The following is a 17,383-nucleotide window of genomic DNA, read 5'->3' as shown; positions in this document are numbered from 1 at the left end:
AGTTTACACCACATGCCCCAAGTATGTGGAAGCCTCAACTTTTGCGAATTTCAAAAGTGGATGCTAGTGCATGTCTGTGCATTACACAGTTATACATAGTGATGAATTAAAACTACAAATTACACTCATTTTTATATTTCAGGGTTTTTTTAAGCCTCAGTTATCTTACAAACATAAAAATATTTCCATTTTTTGGTGGAAATGTAAAGCAAAAGCACTTTTTGTTGCCTGTTTTGGCATCTGGAAGTGCAACTTTTGTGAGTTTTGCCACTTTCGTCTAAGGTTTCTGTGATTCAGTGCTTTTACTCAGACCAGTGAACAGCCTTGCTGACACTGGATTAGACCCATTTTACCTTCCTTGCATGAAATGTATGGACATAGCCTCTGTGAGCTCACACAATGTTTAGAGAAGTCCTGTTAGAAAGCCTTGTGCTGAGCTTTTTGATCATCTACATATTGGTGTTTTTTTAAACCTGACATGACATCAGAGAAATGGTTCTGACTAAAAAAAAACAAGGACAGTGCATGCCACATCCCCTGGATCTTCCTCCTTTACCCAGGTCATAGAGAAAGGGTGCTGAGGAATCTTTCCCATCGCCTTTGTTTTAAAACCTTGTAGCCTTTTTGCAACCTAAGAAGACCTCCATTATGGCTGTTAGAAAGAATGCAGGTTCAAACTTCATTCTTCAGAGCAGGAACCCAATCCATCTTTTATACTATCTATGAATACTTGAAATTGTATTAGCATTGTCCAACTTTTCCCAACAGATCAGGGACTTAACACCGCATGCTTCTCTGTGTCTGGCTGCAATATTCCCCACAATCTGACAATGGTGCGAATGGATTTTAGCAAAAGTCATTTGTAGGAATTTTCCTCTGTATAAGAAATGAATGCATACAAAGTCCTGGCACAGTAAATTACCAATTCCATCATAACTTTAGTGCTTTAATAATGTATGGTTGGCGCACCTGAACTTACCTCACGGCACACTGGCGTGCATGGGCATACCATTTGAGACCCACTGCATAACACACACAAATCATGAGTCAGGGGGATTTCAAACACTGTTCTGAAATATATGCACACCGAGGTTGCTAACTGAAACAAAAGTTGAAACTAAAACTAGTTGTGGAAAAAAAAGTTACACAGAGTGCTTGTCATGTTTCGGCTGTGTGAAGGCAGGCAAAAAGGTGGACCCAAGAGCAGGACTCACGGAGACATAGGTGAACTCAAAACCCTCAGCTTTATTGAGGAAAAGCAGACTGAACAAAGAACTCGCTAGACTGGAATGCAAATAAACTAGCAGGACGGCAAACAGAACACACGGGGGGTGGGGTAAGAGGATGAACAGACGTTAACGACGCGACACTGACACAAAGACACACTGGGTTTAAATACACTGAGGCAGTAATCAAGCGATTACACACCTGGGGAACACACCTGGGGAAAATCACAACTGACGAGGCAGGGGAAACGTAACCTGAAAACACTCACATAAGACAAGGACCTTCAGAATAAAACAGGAAACTAACAGACACAGAGGACCAGACAAGACACCCTGGACAGACAGAGGGACATACGGGCAGAGAAGACTAAGCACAGGCAACCTAAACTAAAAATGAGGGCAAGATAGCAAGACCTAAACCAGAAATAATCATCATCATCATCGGATAGCTAAAGGAACAGAACATAATTATAATCAAAACAGTATCACCAGAGAATAAGAAATGATCCATAATGCAAAAATAAACTAAAACATAAGAAACTCAAAATGCTGGGTCGAACCGACCCAGGACCGTGACAATGCTGTAAAAACGTATTTGCTCTCCTCCTGATTTATTCATTTTTTGCATGTTTGTCACCCTTGTTTCAGAGCATCAAACTAATTTTAATATTAGACCTGAGGAAATACATGGTGCAGCTTTTAAATGAAGATTTTTTTTTTGTCTAGCATGAACAACCTGTTTAAGATAATGCCAAAGCATTTCAACCTGATTTAAGTCAGAAGTTTAAATAGGCCACTCCAAAACCTCTTTTTGTTCATTTTCACTTGTTTAACATTCAGAGGTGGACTTGCTGGTGTGTTTTGGACCATTGTCCTGCCACATAAACTAAGTGAACTTGAGCTTCAGGCTGGACATTCTCTTTCTTATATAGAGCAGAATCTATGTTTCCATCAATTACAACAAATTCTACAGGTGCTGAAGTAGTAAAGTAACCCCAGACCATCACACAACCACCACCATGTTTGACTGTTGGCATGATGTTCTTCTTATGAAATGCTGTGTTAATTTTATGCTAGATGTAGCAGGACTCAAAACTTCCCTGAAAACATTATGCCACAGGCCACAGAATATTTTTCCCAAAATTCCCAGGGATCATCAAGATGTTATTTGGCAAATGTGAGACAAGTCTTTGTGTTCCCTTTGGTCACCAGTGGTTTTCTACTTGGAACTCTCCTGGATGGGTCGTTGATGTGCTCTTTGAGATATTTTAATAGCCTGGCCGCTTCGGGGAAAGTTCACCGCTGTTCCAAATTTACTCCATTTGTAGATAATGGTTCTTACAGTGGTTTACTGGGGTCCCAAAGCTAAAAGTGGCTTTGCAACCCTTTCCAGATTGATAAATGACTTTGTATCTCATCTGTTCTTGTTCCTTTAGATCGTGGCATGATGTGTTGCTTTTGAGATCTTCACTTCGTCAGACAGTTTCTATTTAAGCAATTTCTTGAGTCAACGGATCTGGCGGCAATCAGGCCTCGGTGAGGCTAGTGAAAGTGAACTCAACTTTCCCCCAAAATTTGGATAATTAACAATAAAGTTAATTAATAATTTAAAACCGGGAGGCAGTTAATCTGTCACATATAGGGCCAAGTAGGTCTGGAGAGCTTTATTCTCTTAATAAATTCAATAATCTTTTTAAAACTGCATTTTGTGTTTGCTAGGGTTATCTTTGTCTAATATTAAAATTTGTCTGATGATCTGAAACATGCAAGTCAGACAAATATGCAAAAACTAAGAAAGAAATACTAAAATCCACTAAAACAAAACATTGTGCTCATAAAACTGGAAAGGAAATGTATTTCTTTTTCAGCTTGTTGCATTTGACAACAACCTGCCCATTGAGGTGTGGGTGCATCTCTTTACCTAGACCCAGGATTTCAAGATGAGTGTGATTCAACTGTGTTTGTTTGGAATACCTTTTGTAAGGTTCTTAAATCTTGACCCTGACAAATACCCTCATTATGACAAATAAAAAGACTAAAACTAAAACTGAAGCTAATGAAAAGACAGCAAAAACAAAGTGTTTTAAAACACTTAAAAAGACAATTGAAACAATAAATTCCACTGTGGGAACAATAACTAAAATCAATTAAAATCAGAAACTGAAAATAAAATAAAAATAATAATAATGCTCAGATTCTTATCTAAGATATGGCAGCCATAAATTATTGTTGAACATCTCAGTCTAATGTGCTGACACTATATGGTTGTGGATTTGTTCCAGTTCAGTCACTAGAGCGTGAGATTAACACTCCTGGCACAGTTAGTAAGACACTGGTGGGCTTTAAGGCCTGACACAGAAATGGCACTAGCTCATCCCAAAGGTGTTGGAAGGGGCTGAGGTCAGAGTGTTCAAGGGCCTTATCCACCCTGAAGGTTTCTCTTAACTGGAACTAAGGAGGGTGTGAACAGTAATATGTCCGTGTGGTGTCTGAACACCGTATGTAATCTATTTTCAGATGGATTATGTTTTCTCTGTGTGAGAAGAGAAACAGATTGAGAGAGATCTGTAAACTGACACGGCATCTTCAATCCGTCCTTTCCCCCACAGTTCACTGAATCGCTGTCTTTACTCTCGCTCCTGTGGCGCCAGTGAAGTAAAGGCCATCCTCACTGTCACTCGCGGATTTAATCATTCGGATCTACCCAGGCTCTCGCCTCATTTTCTGCCTCCGGTAATAGCGTTTCAGCTTCGTACGGGCGGTGAGTGCGCCCTGTCCAAGGTGCTGCAGCGGCGCGCGGCCCCGCCCATCCTCTCCTCTCACTCTCTCTCTCTCTTACACACACACACACACACACACACACATACACACAAATACACATTCACACTCCATCGTTCTCCTGCGACCACGTGACGTTCCCTCTGTCGAGTCTCGCGGAGAGCATCAGACTGCACCTTTTCCTCCTCAGGAGAACGGAGAGAAGGAGAGGGGGAGAGCGGCATTGAGTCACAGAGAGAGAGAGAGCGAGCGAGCGAGAGAGAGAGAGATTGAGCGCGAGAGAGGAAAGGGAAGCTAGAGAGAGTGTGTATGAGAGAGAGAGCAATAGCACCTTGTCGCCTGGAGGCGATCCTATGATAGTTTCGTCCCTGTCCGGTAGACCGACTCAGTCTGCCACCAGGCGCGCGCCTGCTCTCTCCTCTCTCGCGAATTCGGGGGAGATTCTCCTCAAATGGAAGGGAAATCGATGAGCCGCGCGCGGCACTGTTGCCACGGAACCACAGGATGCGCGTGAGGTAGGTCGGTTTTCTAGTGTAATATGTGCCTGAGCTGAGGGAACACCGCGGTCGGTTTGCCTTTTATTTACCGGGGCGAGGCTGCCACGACACTATTACAGGTGTAATTCCAATTAAAACAGCAGGTTAACCGTATAAAGAAAAAAAATAAGTAATTAACATGTAACCGGTGAGCTAAGCTGTAGTTAACGTCAGGCGCTAAGGGCTCAGGTGATGAGACCGAACCCCCGGTGTAGTCGAGAGGGAGAAAAAAATGGAGAGAAAATATAGCCGCAAATCGAGAATCGATATTTCAACCGCATTCATTCACCCCGTCTATCAATAACTGTGATGTCGCCGCTTTTCGCCTCTCAAAGACTCCGAGAAGACGCTACGTGTAGTCCACTGTGCGTGTGCATTTGCTGCCACTGTGGGGTTGTGCCGTGTGTGCGCGTGTGAATGTGTTCAACTGTTTGAAATGGGCTCTGAAGCCGTTAATTCGATAAAAGCGAGGCGGTTTGAGTCATCCGCCGCAGCGCGCGGTGCTGCTCCCGCTCTTTGTGATGAACCTAACACGGTGTTTGACGGTGCCGCGAGGTAGCCTCGTTAAACCCATTTACAAAATAAACTGAAACACGAAAGGTGTTGATTAAAATCTGTAAGAATACCGCCAGTGTCAGAGTGGGTCCAGCTGTTCTTTTTGGACATTAAGGCCGCCGCAGGTATGCCACCTTATAAAAATCTCCTGCGGCATGATGGGAGCTCTGCTGAAGGAGGTGCTGTTTGTGTATGTATGTATGTATGCGCGTGCCTATATACTGTATGTGCTTGGCTTAAACCACTGCCGTGTGGGCTGCGTGGAAGTAAAAATTCTACGTGTTAATCTGTATGTTTATAAAGACTTATGTGGGCCTGCTCCTTGTGTAGTGTGACAATATGATGTCTTTGTGTGTATGCGCGCAGAAATGCACGAGAAAGAGTAATCTGAGAACAACAGCGGGATCAGGTTGTGTATGTGTGCGCGAGAGTTTGTGTATTGTATATATGTATGCGTGAGTGTGTGTGTGACCCTGGTTGATTGTGCCGTCTCTGTTCTCTCTGTAGGTCGCTGGAGAGAGTGATGACGCGGCAGTGAGAGACACACATACCTCACTTGCACACACACATACATTCGAACACACACAAACACACACATATTTTTTTTTGCCCACACACACTTTAAGTCTTGCCCTACTAAGAAAGGGAGGAGGGGGAGAAAATACTGCTATGACGGTGTCATTTCTCTCTATTACCAGTGTGTGAGACACACACACACACACACACACTTGCACTTGTACTCCGTGGGGAATTGCCTGCATGGGGGATAAGGCCCTATCTAGGGCACAAAGATGGAGTTCACATACAATTTGTCACATATCTAACACTCACACAGACGTTCACACAAACACACACACCTGGAATCTCATATGTCAGAAGATAAGAATAAAGACTGAATGGAGAGGAGACACTGAGCATCTCAGAGACGACACAAACAAGAGGCCAAGGGAAAAAAAGATGTCCAAAGCATACTGAAAGGATGGCGGGAGCCGCTGTTTGACCCCCTCCCTTTCCTGGAGCTGAATCCTATAGGAGCCAACCTTTGAAAGGAGCACTTGCAAGATAGAAGGGTCACCTGAGAAACCCATAAAGAGTTCTTCACAAGCCCCTACAGTTGTCACCATGAGCTGTAGGCTAGAGGGAACACCCCAGCTCTAGCCACTATCTCCTCCCGTGTGTGTGTGTGAGTGTGAGCGTGAGTGTGTGTATGAGTGTAATGGCGGTTTGTGTTTGGGCGGCAGCCCCACTGCTCTTCCTGGGGCTCTGCCTGTGCAGCGTGGGGGGCCAGGCCCAAGGTGAGGTCCTGGAGTTTGGAGGCGTTTCCAGCCAGTGGGGGCGGTTCCCAGTATGGAACGCTTGCTGCGAGAGTGTGCTGAGCTTCAGCCTGCGGACTCACAGCCAGGAGGGCCTGCTGCTCTACCTGGATGACGAGGGATTCTGCGACTTTCTGGAGCTGCTGCTTCTCCACGGTCACCTTCGGCTGCGTTTCTCCATCTTCTGTGCTGAGCCGGCTGAGCTGCAGTCAGGTGTGGCGGTGAGTGATGGGCGGTGGCACGCAGTGCGTGTCAAGCGGGATTGGAGGAACACCTCGTTGGAGGTGGATGGGCGATTGGAAGGATGGGCAGAAGTGAAGAGTAAGAGAAGAGACATGACAGTATTCAGTCATACCTACATGGGCGGGGTGAGCCCAGAGCTACATTCTTCGCCCCTCCGCCTCACCTCTCCTTCAGTGCGGGAACACCCTGCCTTCCGTGGCTGGATCACGGCAGTGAGCATCAATGGCTCACTGGTGACACTAGACGGCTCAGAGGGCGTCACAGTAACAGCTGGCTGTGGCCCAGACCATCAGTGCCAGAACGGAGGGGTGTGCAATGTGGTCAACGACCAGGCTGTCTGCGACTGCTCCGACACCGGCTACCAAGGCAATGACTGCAGCGAAGGTAAGGCCCAAAATCATGCTGACCCATCATATACATCCCATCCTTTACACATACACATGTACACCTCAAAAGACACATGCACATACGCTTACATATGTGGACATATATGTATACCTCTCTTTACAAACACCAAGTCCTTCAACAAAGATATCTATTTCTCATTCACACCTTCACATTTACCTTCAATTTGTGTGTATGGACCAGGAGCCTTCACAAACAGTGCAAGACATGCATACTGATTATGTTTGAGATTGATTTCTTACACCTGCCGGTGGCTCCCAGTTTAAGTGAGCTCCTCCAGAACCCAAAATTAAGCCCACTCCCAGGAAGAGAAGTCAGTGTAGTGAAGCTGGAGAAGAGAGCTTGAAAACAATTTGAAACAAATTCTTGAAAGTCACTAAAATGGCTGGCTGCAGGTTTTGAGGAGCTCAGTAGGTGCATTTGGCAAAACACAATAACTATATAGATCAGTTGTGGACATGGCTGTTGGCTCATGTTGAGAAACTCTAATTGGAGCAGGGCTTAGATGCTGGAAATCAGTGGTTGTTATATGGCCGACACCTGCCTGCCTGTGTTAATGGATTTGCATTGATTCTAAATGGCCTTCAGAGGTACCATACATAGGGTGCTGAATGATGTGTGTACAATCTATCGCCTGCCATTAATTTGAACAGCTTGCAGCCTGTTAAGATGCTCTGTTTGCGTCTGTGTGATTGTGTGTAATGATTTTGTGTCAGTGCTTTTATGCATAATAAAAAAGGAGACAGTGTTGTGTTTATAAAGATGAAAAAGTCAGACTATAAACGCTTGTAAGTATGCCGCAGATCGTTTTATAACTGCTAGAAGACCTTCTCTTAATACTTCCAGTAGTGCCTTTGGTCACTACAAGTGCCAATACATTGGGCAGCGTACTGATGGCTGTTACAAAAATGAAACAGCTGCTTAATGAACTCAGCTACCAGGTTATGGTTATCATTGCAAATTCGTTAATTTCCCCCTTCTAAGTTGTGTGTGTCTTCAGATTTGCTTCAGTTCATTCAGAGATAATTTGCATTCTTAATCGATAGCTCTCTAAAACGAGTCTGTGCTTTTTTGTTTTCAGCACCAGCGATACCAATCAGGCCGCCCCCCCCCCCAGCAATTGATTTTTCTTCTTTTTCCTCTTCTTTTTTTTAAATGACACAAATGTATCAGCCAAAAAACAGCCGAGTGGCCTTCCATCATGGCTAACCTTAAACCCCACCCAGCACCAATTTCAACATCACACATCCCCTTTAGCCACCCGTCATATCACACCCTAGCATTTAGTGGACAGTAGGCTGGCTTAGGTTACCATGGAAACAGGACTAATAAGAAGACACGATGAAAGATGCGTTCCTAACCCTCCTGCTTCCACGCCTCAGCTCCAGCCTCCCCCCTTCTGCACTCGTTTGTACCTGCAGCTCCAAATGACTTCAGGCATCATATCTGCCACGCAGTCTTTCCACTCTGTTTACACGCATGTGGCAGTGAGTGGAGATTACTGCGTGTTTAATCTAGGAGGCATGTTCACAAATCGGGCCACCTGTCCTACAACAAACAAGGGAGATGCACACAAACGAGGCAATTAACAAACAGTTAATTAAAAAAAATAGGAAGCATAAGAAGTGAACCTAAACTAACAATGACAGGTTTAGTTGTAAAGTCAACACACTGGCTTCAGGTGTTGCCAGGGTTGCCTGTGTTGTCCACCTCTAGTACCTGGAAAGAAAATAGCCACACACATTCCATAGCAGGTGCAGATGGGCATTTTAAGCAAAAATATTATTCAGTACTTATCAGTTTCAATGGTGTCTTTACAGATTTTGCATTGGACCTTGTTTTCAGTTGTTTTTCTTCAGAACTTTAACAGCTGTTGCATTTTGTGGACTCACAGAAACATTTGATTTCCCCATGTCTCACATGGTGTAGTGGTCTGGCGATGGTCATTAACATCTGTCCATCTATTTTCTTAATTGCTTATTCAAATGAGAGTCATGTTGGAGGGCTGGAGACTATCCCAGCTATCATAGGTCACACTGGACAGGCACCAGTTCATCACTAGGCTAACAACAGGGAGACAGACAACCATTCACACTTACAGTCACACCAATGTCCAAATTAGAATCAGTTAATACCTTAACATGCATATTTTTGCACAGTATCGGCACAGGCAGAATATGCAGACTCCACACAGAAAGGCTGTGTTACCTCCTACCAGCCACTGGTAAAAACAAGGTGATATCTAAATGTTTTAAGACAAGAATCAGTGACATAGTCTATTTATTGATTTAGAATTTAATGACTTTGAAATGACCTTATTAACCACTACAAAAGGCAACATATGGGCTTCTTTTCAATATACTTTTTTGCTTCCTCCCCTCACATCTCTTTCTCGCATCTTAGCTCCTCCCAGTGAGGATATAAGGTGAAGATGCAAGGACGAGATGCAAGGACAGCGGTGCCGAAGCTTCCATTATACAAATCCATGGATCCATAGTGCCAGCCTTAAGAGCTGCTGGTTACTTATAACAGGCTTCACAGTTGGACGCCCTGTCTAACTGATTCATAAAGATTTCCTAGAATCTTCTATAAGGAACAATTTAAAATTTTACCTTTTAAAGACAGATGGATATGAAAATCTCTTGTTTATAAATTCATGAAATATGAAAGTTGTTTAATACATTGAATTAGCTGCAGCTATAATAGTAATTAAATGAACATTTTAAATCCTCTAATTCATGTATAGAACAGTGCTGTTTGTTCTGAATTGTTACATTATTATTTGCACTAAAATGCGCCACGTGGCTTCATAAAAATGTTTTCGATTGTAAATGAAAAAACAAATTGGGGCTTTGCTTGACGGCACAGCACAACAGTGCATTGCGCCTCAGTATGTGCTTTCTGTCAATCCTGTAAATGACACTACAAAGCAAGCACTGTAAAAATAAACTGCTACATGTGGAGTTTTCCGGGTCATCGGAGGAGAGGGGATGCGAGGAAGCAAAAGTTAGTGCAATTAAAAATCAGACGCAGCACGGAGAGGGTCGTCAAAGGCAATAATGAAAGTCTTGACCACCACTCCTAACATGCCACGGAGATAAAAACGGTATTAAAGTAGGTACGTTTATGTTCATTTGTGAGGAAATAATTAGTCTATATGAGAGAGAAATAAGAAGAAAATTAATTAGCAGCTGTTTTGATGATTAAAAATGAATTAATTAGGAAGAAAATACAAAGAATGTCCCCGAATGTAAGCATTTGATGTTTTTCTTTGTCATATATGAAAGTAAACTGAATATTTATTGGTTTTTGTACCGACTAATAAAACAAGCAGAGTATCTTACCTTGACTATTATTTAACTATTTTCCAATATTTTATGAGCAAAAAGCAATTAATTGGGTGAGTCATCTGCTGATTAAGTAATCATGAAAATGCGTTTAAGCCACTTCTAAAGTAGAAATGCCAAATATTCCCTTGATCTAGTTTCTAAAAAGTGAGAGATGCTGTCTTTTTTGTCATTTGTATCATTTTACATTTAATATATTTATGTTTTGGGCTGCTGGTCAGAAAAAATAAGAGTTTAAAAGCATCATCTTGTGCCCCGGTACTTAACGCCAGACAATTTTTAGTATTATTTAGTAGTTTTGGCATTTTGCAGACTAAATCATTAGTGCTAAAATAAATAGCAGTTGTTGGGCTTTTGTGCTGCACGTGTGTTCAGGAAGTGAAAGGTGAAGCTATGATCAGCTCTGTGCAGAAACTCAGTGCTGCACTGAGAATTAGGTATGATCCAAGCCAGTCTAATCCAGTCTGCTGTTCTGCTGTTGCTGCTTAGGGCACAGTGGGAGACAGACAGCAGTGGCACACGCATACCTGCACAAACACGTGCAACACAAAATATACAATCACACAGAGAAACACATTCACACAGTGCACTGGCTCCAGCACCAGCATTAGTCACAATACCACTGAGGTTCCTAACAGCGGTGTAGCTTTACAGGCTAAATAAGAGGTGAAGACATTTTATGGAAAAGCTCACACCAGATACAATATCTACTTTTCTCTGGCACTCGTCGCTCAACAAGAGGCCACTTATTCCTTTTAAGGGGGTGTTTTATATTCCTAGTGTTGGACTCACATTTCATTTGTGAGTGAAGCCAATTGTTTTGGAAAACATGCGCCAGAGTCATGTTTTTTCTCTTGGCACCAGTGGCTGCTGTTAGTAATTGTAGTCACATAAATTGTAGTCTCGAGTTTGGAGGTCTGCTTAGACGGATGTGCTTCAATGTCTTAAGTAAGAAGCTTTGTAGCATTACATGGTTAAAATAATGTGGAAATTCTCTTTTCAAACTAAATTGCAGCTTCAGAGAAAACATATTATTGTGTTTTACTTTAGAGCTGAAATTTGCTCTGAGACTTGGTATTGTAGCTTAGCATTAAGTTTTGGTGTAAGCAAATCAGTTCAGACTCTTCTCTTTTTATTTTTGTAGATTAAGATTTCAGAGTTTAGGCATAAATGTTGAATGAAAATGATGTGCAATTGTAACACAACATTTTTCAATGTTTTCATTATTTTAATTATTAATTTGCATAAAATTGCAAAACTTCTGGGTTAAAATGGCCCCCCCAAAAAGAGTTAAAAATTTCACTGGCTGTCTGACCGGGTTGCACCCCAAGGCATTTGTAGCTTAGCTGAGCCAGGCTTTCCCCTCATAGCCATGAGGTTTGGCAGATAAGGATATAGTGCAAAATAGCATGCCTTTTATTTGCAGTTTATGCATCAGAAATGGGTTGATACGCTACGTTTTGGGGACATAGTTTTGAGAGGCATTTGCAGACAGTGAATTTCAGATAACAAACACTGGAAATAGCATAGCTGTTTTTGTGTGCAGCTGCATTTTTGGTTTCTATATTTGGCCAGCTTTTCACGTATAGCGTCACAATTATTAATTGCTTTTGGATTTAATATATAAAATTCTTTATGGGCAAAAAAAAAGAAAAGAAGAGGCAAATTCTATACCCTAAATTCTAAAGCAATCAGTCAAAGGAAAACTAGTTGATTTGTGCAGTTGCTAGAAGGGGGGGAATCAAATGCCTTGATTGATAGGAAGGACAATAACAAATTCTGTGAGGGAGGAAAATGCATCAGTTTGTTATGTGGAGGAAACTGCAGTTAACCAAAAGGGCAACTCAGCAATTAAAGAAAAATGAGAAGGTGGGTTCAGCTGTGTCAAGCATATCAGCAGCAGTTTTTTCATCTGTCAATTTCATCAGTGCACATTAGGCACAATAATTTTTTTTTAAAAAGCCTAAAGAAGCTTAACAGTCAGCTCTTGAAGGTTAATTGAAATCTTTTTTAGTTACTTACTGGTAGTAGTATTAAAAAAACTCACAGACATTAGTTCTGGAAACAGATTTAATGGACTGAGCTTTTCTACTGAAAGTGCAGTCTTTCTTAGCCAGCTAACCAACACACAGACCTTGGACAGAAGAGTGCAACGCCATCTTTAAATTCTCAGAATCATTCTTGGTTCAGAGATATAAAGAAGTTGGTGAGGAAAAACTGAGCAGATGATGTGTTTTCTTTGGATAGCCCACATTTTCTGGAGGGCTATTTTGTGTGTTCTGGATCTATAATATTTATTTTTAAAAAAGCTGGCCTCATGCGCTGTTGTTCATTTTGGTGTGACAAGATACCGGCACTGTGGGATATCTCAAACCCCAGGAACCGCAGGCTGAACCAATATATATGCATCAGCAACACTAGCAGTGAGTTACTCTTACGGATTTATAGTTTTTCAAAGGAAATTCTCATTCTAGATGCACTGACACACTTTAGAGGAGATAATTCTCAGTTTGTGTTTAAAATTAAGTGGATGGCTAAAAAAGAAGGGGACTAGAGACCCAGGTCTCTTTGACTGAAGCAAAAACATGTTAATAGCATCTAAGGTTGCAAATATGTTGATTGTAGGTTGTGAAAGAGTTGTCGCTTTCAAAACTGGGATGATCATTATTTGCGAGTATATGAGCCGACACTGTGTAGTTGTTTTGTGTAGAGTCAGGCAAAGCCGGGCATAAAGGTTTATCTTTTATATGGTACCTTGAAATTACTGTGTTATTTTGAACCCAGCAGCCTCGGTGTAGCTGCACAATAAAGCTTTGAGATAAAATTATAACCCTCTAAAAATTAGAAAAAAATTCAGTTATGAATCTTTAATACAGAATGAACATGCTCTGCTAGAGGAAAATATGAATCCTTAGGACTATGCTAGAAATAAGCAATTTAGCTGTGGCAGTCTTAGTTTCCGTACACGTTTACAATTACACAGTATCTTCAAGGCTCCCAAATGATCCACTTTTATTCCTGCTCATATTTTTGCAGATTTGTGTCAAGCCTAGAAGTATTTGCAAAGCGTAATGTTGTTATTTACTGTAGGCATTCTCAGCCCTGAAAAAACTGCAGTATATTACATATTTAATACCAGTGCAATGAAGGAACTATTTATGAGGGTTTTGTTCCGGAGCACATCAATATGTCACTTTGGTGAAATAAAATGATTTGAGATACTCAGAATATAGATGTAGTAAGTGAAGACAGTTTGAGCAGAGCCCGTGCATAAATGTAATTACTGTCTAAGTTATTTTGCCCTCCAGTGAAGGCAGAGTGAACCTGGCTTGTTAGGCCTGGCCTGGCTTGCATTGTCCTTGAGGGCAAATCACTGTTAGCATGCTAATGGTTCCACCTGTTTCTGCCATGCCACCGGCACAAGGGCAGAGGGAAGGAAACACTCACATGAACACAAAGCTCAAGACTCACACATCCACACACAGGCGCCCAAAGTTTCATGTACACACAAGCACACAGACACACACACTCTGTCCCAGTATTGGACCATGCATGCCCCTTGTCTTCCTGCACTGCTAATCCATCCCTACATGTTTACCCTGCTATTTCACATCATTATTACTGCCATAGTCGACGTTGGTGTGAGTGTGTGTGCGTGTGTGTGTGTGTGTGTGTGTGAGAGAGAGAGAGAGAGAGAGAGAAAGCGAGAGAGAGAGAAGGAGGGGAGAGAGGTAAAGAGGATGTGGGAGAGATTGCGAGATTGAAAGTGTGTGTTGCATGCTATATGTCGGGGGGCTCCGGGGAGAGGAAGCGGCTACAAGGTAAGTTATGGGGTAAATGGCTCTTGAATCCAAACCTACAGGTAGGACTGTATATTTACACCAACACCCCCTCCCCACCCCTCTACCTGAATACCCCTACCTCCACCCCTGTGTACCCTACAAGTGTGGGTGGGCGTGTGTTTGTTTACGCTCTTAGATATGTGTTTTTGTACCCGCGTGGAGTCGTAGAGAGACTGTTCATCTGTATGTATAGATAAATCTCAGTTTTGGCTACCAGTGCAGCATGGTATCCATTGTGTCCGTGCGTGGACTTTTGCATGTGTGTTGCCGCGGTAACCCCGGACAGGTGTGCATGTACAGTAAGTAGCCATGGTAACCCAAGGGCTGAGCATGCATGTTAATGAATGTCTGTCTCTCTCTCTCCTCGGCCGGCCGCAACACCTTTCCAGAGCACAGCTACACTCCAGGTAGGTTGTACTATCTATCTATCTATCTATCTATCTATCTATCTATCTATCTATCTATCTATCTATCTATCTATCTATCTATCTATCTATCTATCTATCTATCTATCTATCTATCTATCTATCTATCTATCTATCTATCTATCTATCTATCTATCTATCTCTTAGTTCAAACTTTTCCTCATTCTTCTCGCTTCTTTTTTCTAATCGACACCTTTCTTGCTCTTCAGTTAACTCGTAATCATGATCATCTTTTCTTTTTCATCATTCCTCTTCTCGCTTTCACATCTTTTCCATGTCAGTATTACCTTCATCTCTCACTCAGCACATTTTCTGTTATGGAAATACATTAGTAATAGATAGCCAGGTTAAAAAAAGGTAACCAGCCTAGATGTATGTTGGTCTGTGTGGGTATGTAGGGGTTGGATGCTGATATCTGGTAAGTACTACATCTCATGCGCAATCATCTGAAGTGGCTCTTGCCTCGAGGTTATGTAGACGCGCAAATACTGTAAAGTGTACGACCTAGTTTATGGCTATGTGCAAACGTCTGTGTTCATACCTGTTTGTGCGTAGGATCGGTGCCTAGGATAAGTAAGTGTCTTCAAAGCGAGGGTTGTTTTGGGTTTTTTTTAGAGATTTTGTATAATTTAGATGACTCATGCACTCACAGATACACACACCGGCACAGAGAAATTTAGCCTTCATCAGCATGCCATTGACAAACTCCTGTATCACAAAATCACATACATGCGCACACACAGACCCCATGATCCTTTACTGTGCTGACTGTGCTCTTGTCTTCCTTTAAGGTCTGGCACACCTGATGATTGGCGACCAAGGTATGGCCTCCTCTTACCTCACTTCCTGTTGTCCTCTGCTATACCATCACCCTTCCCTCCCCCTTACCTCTTAACTCCCCCTACACTCCTCCAACACTCCTTGTATCCCTCCCCCACCTCATCGCCACCTGGAGCCGAAGAAAGTTGTCTCTCTAGGCACTGAACGAAGGTCAGTTTTTTCTCCGTGATTAAGACGTTAAACAGTCCAGAGTTTTAATTTAAGCTGAAACGAATGCAATTTGCTGAAACAGTTAGACCTGAACCATGCCTTTGAAGATTATTTTAGGTGTTAAGTGATGAATCTGAGAGAAACTTCTTCTAAGATATATATTCAGTAGTCAAGGCTGGAGTAACGGGAGGGTGTAGATGGCTGCTGCTTCAGCGCTTGGTTGGATTAGACTTGGCAGGGCTCCAGGTCATGGAGATGGATCTATGGGCCGACTGACCGACTGACAACATGGATGGTTTGATTTGGTCTTTACTATTCACCTCATTTCATTTTCTCTCATCTGTGTGTAAGAGTTTGACTGAGAGGGATGTGAGTGCTGAGTGTGTGTGTGCACGATGTAGCCATACATGTGCATGTGTGCTCTTACAACAGGGTTTGAATCAGTGACTGGAAGCTTTCAGAGAAACGCACATCCGCACTCCTCCATGGCTTTTCATCTGCTTCCAGCATGTCTCGCTCTGCCGTTGCCGGTGCTCACATGGGCTCCCGTTAATACGTTGGCGAGCGCATGTGATTCTGAACAGATGTTCCTGCAGCATATGAAAGCATTGCTGCTACACCTCAAAACACAAGTTGCCCAGTGTTTTTGAAGACATCCCCAAAAACAAGTGCCACTGGTCTGCTTGAAAACTGTTCACTGATGGCCAAAAAACTCACACTGCCACACCTCTTTTCTTCTTGCCCCACCCCCTTCTCCTTCTCCTTCTTTGTTCCTGCCCTCTTACACTCTGTGTGGGACACCACCCTTTGTGATTTTAGGAAAGCTCAGAGGTACCTCCCATACTTTTTTATGTATCTATGGCTAATGAGCTATTCTGGATGGTTTTGAAGTTGAATGTATTGACAGGCTCTTGAATGTATGGTAATTTCAGACTTAGAGCTGTTCAGCTTCAAATTCTTATGTGCAATTGCTGTTAAATTGGAATGTTTCATTTTTGGTAAGGTAAGGTGTTGACGTATGAGTGTGTGTGCATATGCGTGCGTGAGCGTGCTGTTACTTTTGCCTGCATGCGTGCGACTGAATAGAAGCTCGAGCCTACCGTGCTTTTGAAAATCGGGAAGGTAGGTGCTGCTCGATCGGTCGGCTCTGCATGACGCTGATGAATACACTGATTGGCCCACATGAAGACAGGCTTGATCGTGACAGGCTGATCTGCGTCTATTGTGCTCTTTGATTGGATGAGAGAGACGATGTGATGACGGCTGTCTCCCATTGTGACAGGGCTGCCGTGCATTCGCTGAAATGTGCCATTTAATGAAATGTTCATCCTAGCTAGCAGATAGAAATATCTTGAAGAGAACAAATGATGTCTCTAAACATCTATCATGTAAGACATCTCTATTATGACAAGTATATTTCTATCTGGGCTTTTTTTTCTGTGTTTTGATTGCTAAGTAAACTCACATTGCTGAAGTTTCTGCCTTAAAATGTCTGCCGTGAATCATCCAGGTGGCAGTGAAAATTTAATGGCTTCATCTGGCTTATGCTCAGCATTTTAAATCACCTACTTAAGGACAGACATGTATTAACATATGTTTCCAGCATTATTACACAATGTATTCAGTGTATTTGTGTATAGTGGATGCCCTCGCTATTACGGATGTTTGGATTGTGATAGGCTAAAAAGTAAAACTGTTTCTCTTATTTATTTTTTAAACCTTT

The 17,383-nt window shown here is 42.4% G+C and overlaps 1 protein-coding gene across 14 annotated transcripts in view; it reads left to right on the top strand.

Moving 5' to 3' along the window:
• Positions 1-4,133: 4,133 nt before the first annotated feature.
• nrxn1a (neurexin 1a) overlaps positions 4,134-17,383 on the top strand; it is a 66,513-nt gene continuing 53,263 nt past the window's right edge. For 9 of the 14 annotated variants that reach the window (XM_026178398.1, XM_026178388.1, XM_026178397.1 and 6 more), the window contains exons 1-4: positions 4,134-4,519; positions 5,603-7,035; positions 14,635-14,652; positions 15,462-15,491. In XM_026178398.1, the coding sequence (XP_026034183.1) occupies positions 6,303-7,035; positions 14,635-14,652; positions 15,462-15,491 (781 nt within the window). In that variant the 5' untranslated portion in view covers positions 4,134-4,519; positions 5,603-6,302. The remainder of the gene's footprint in view (positions 4,520-5,602; positions 7,036-14,634; positions 14,653-15,461; positions 15,492-17,383) is intronic. The other 5 variants (XM_026178399.1, XM_026178402.1, XM_026178401.1 and 2 more) reach the window with 2 other exon arrangements.

The sequence above is a fragment of the Astatotilapia calliptera genome, chromosome 8, assembly GCF_900246225.1.
Source record: "Astatotilapia calliptera chromosome 8, fAstCal1.2, whole genome shotgun sequence".
Taxonomy (NCBI): Eukaryota; Metazoa; Chordata; class Actinopteri; order Cichliformes; family Cichlidae; genus Astatotilapia; species Astatotilapia calliptera.
This window is presented reverse-complemented; position numbering and strand designations above follow the sequence as displayed.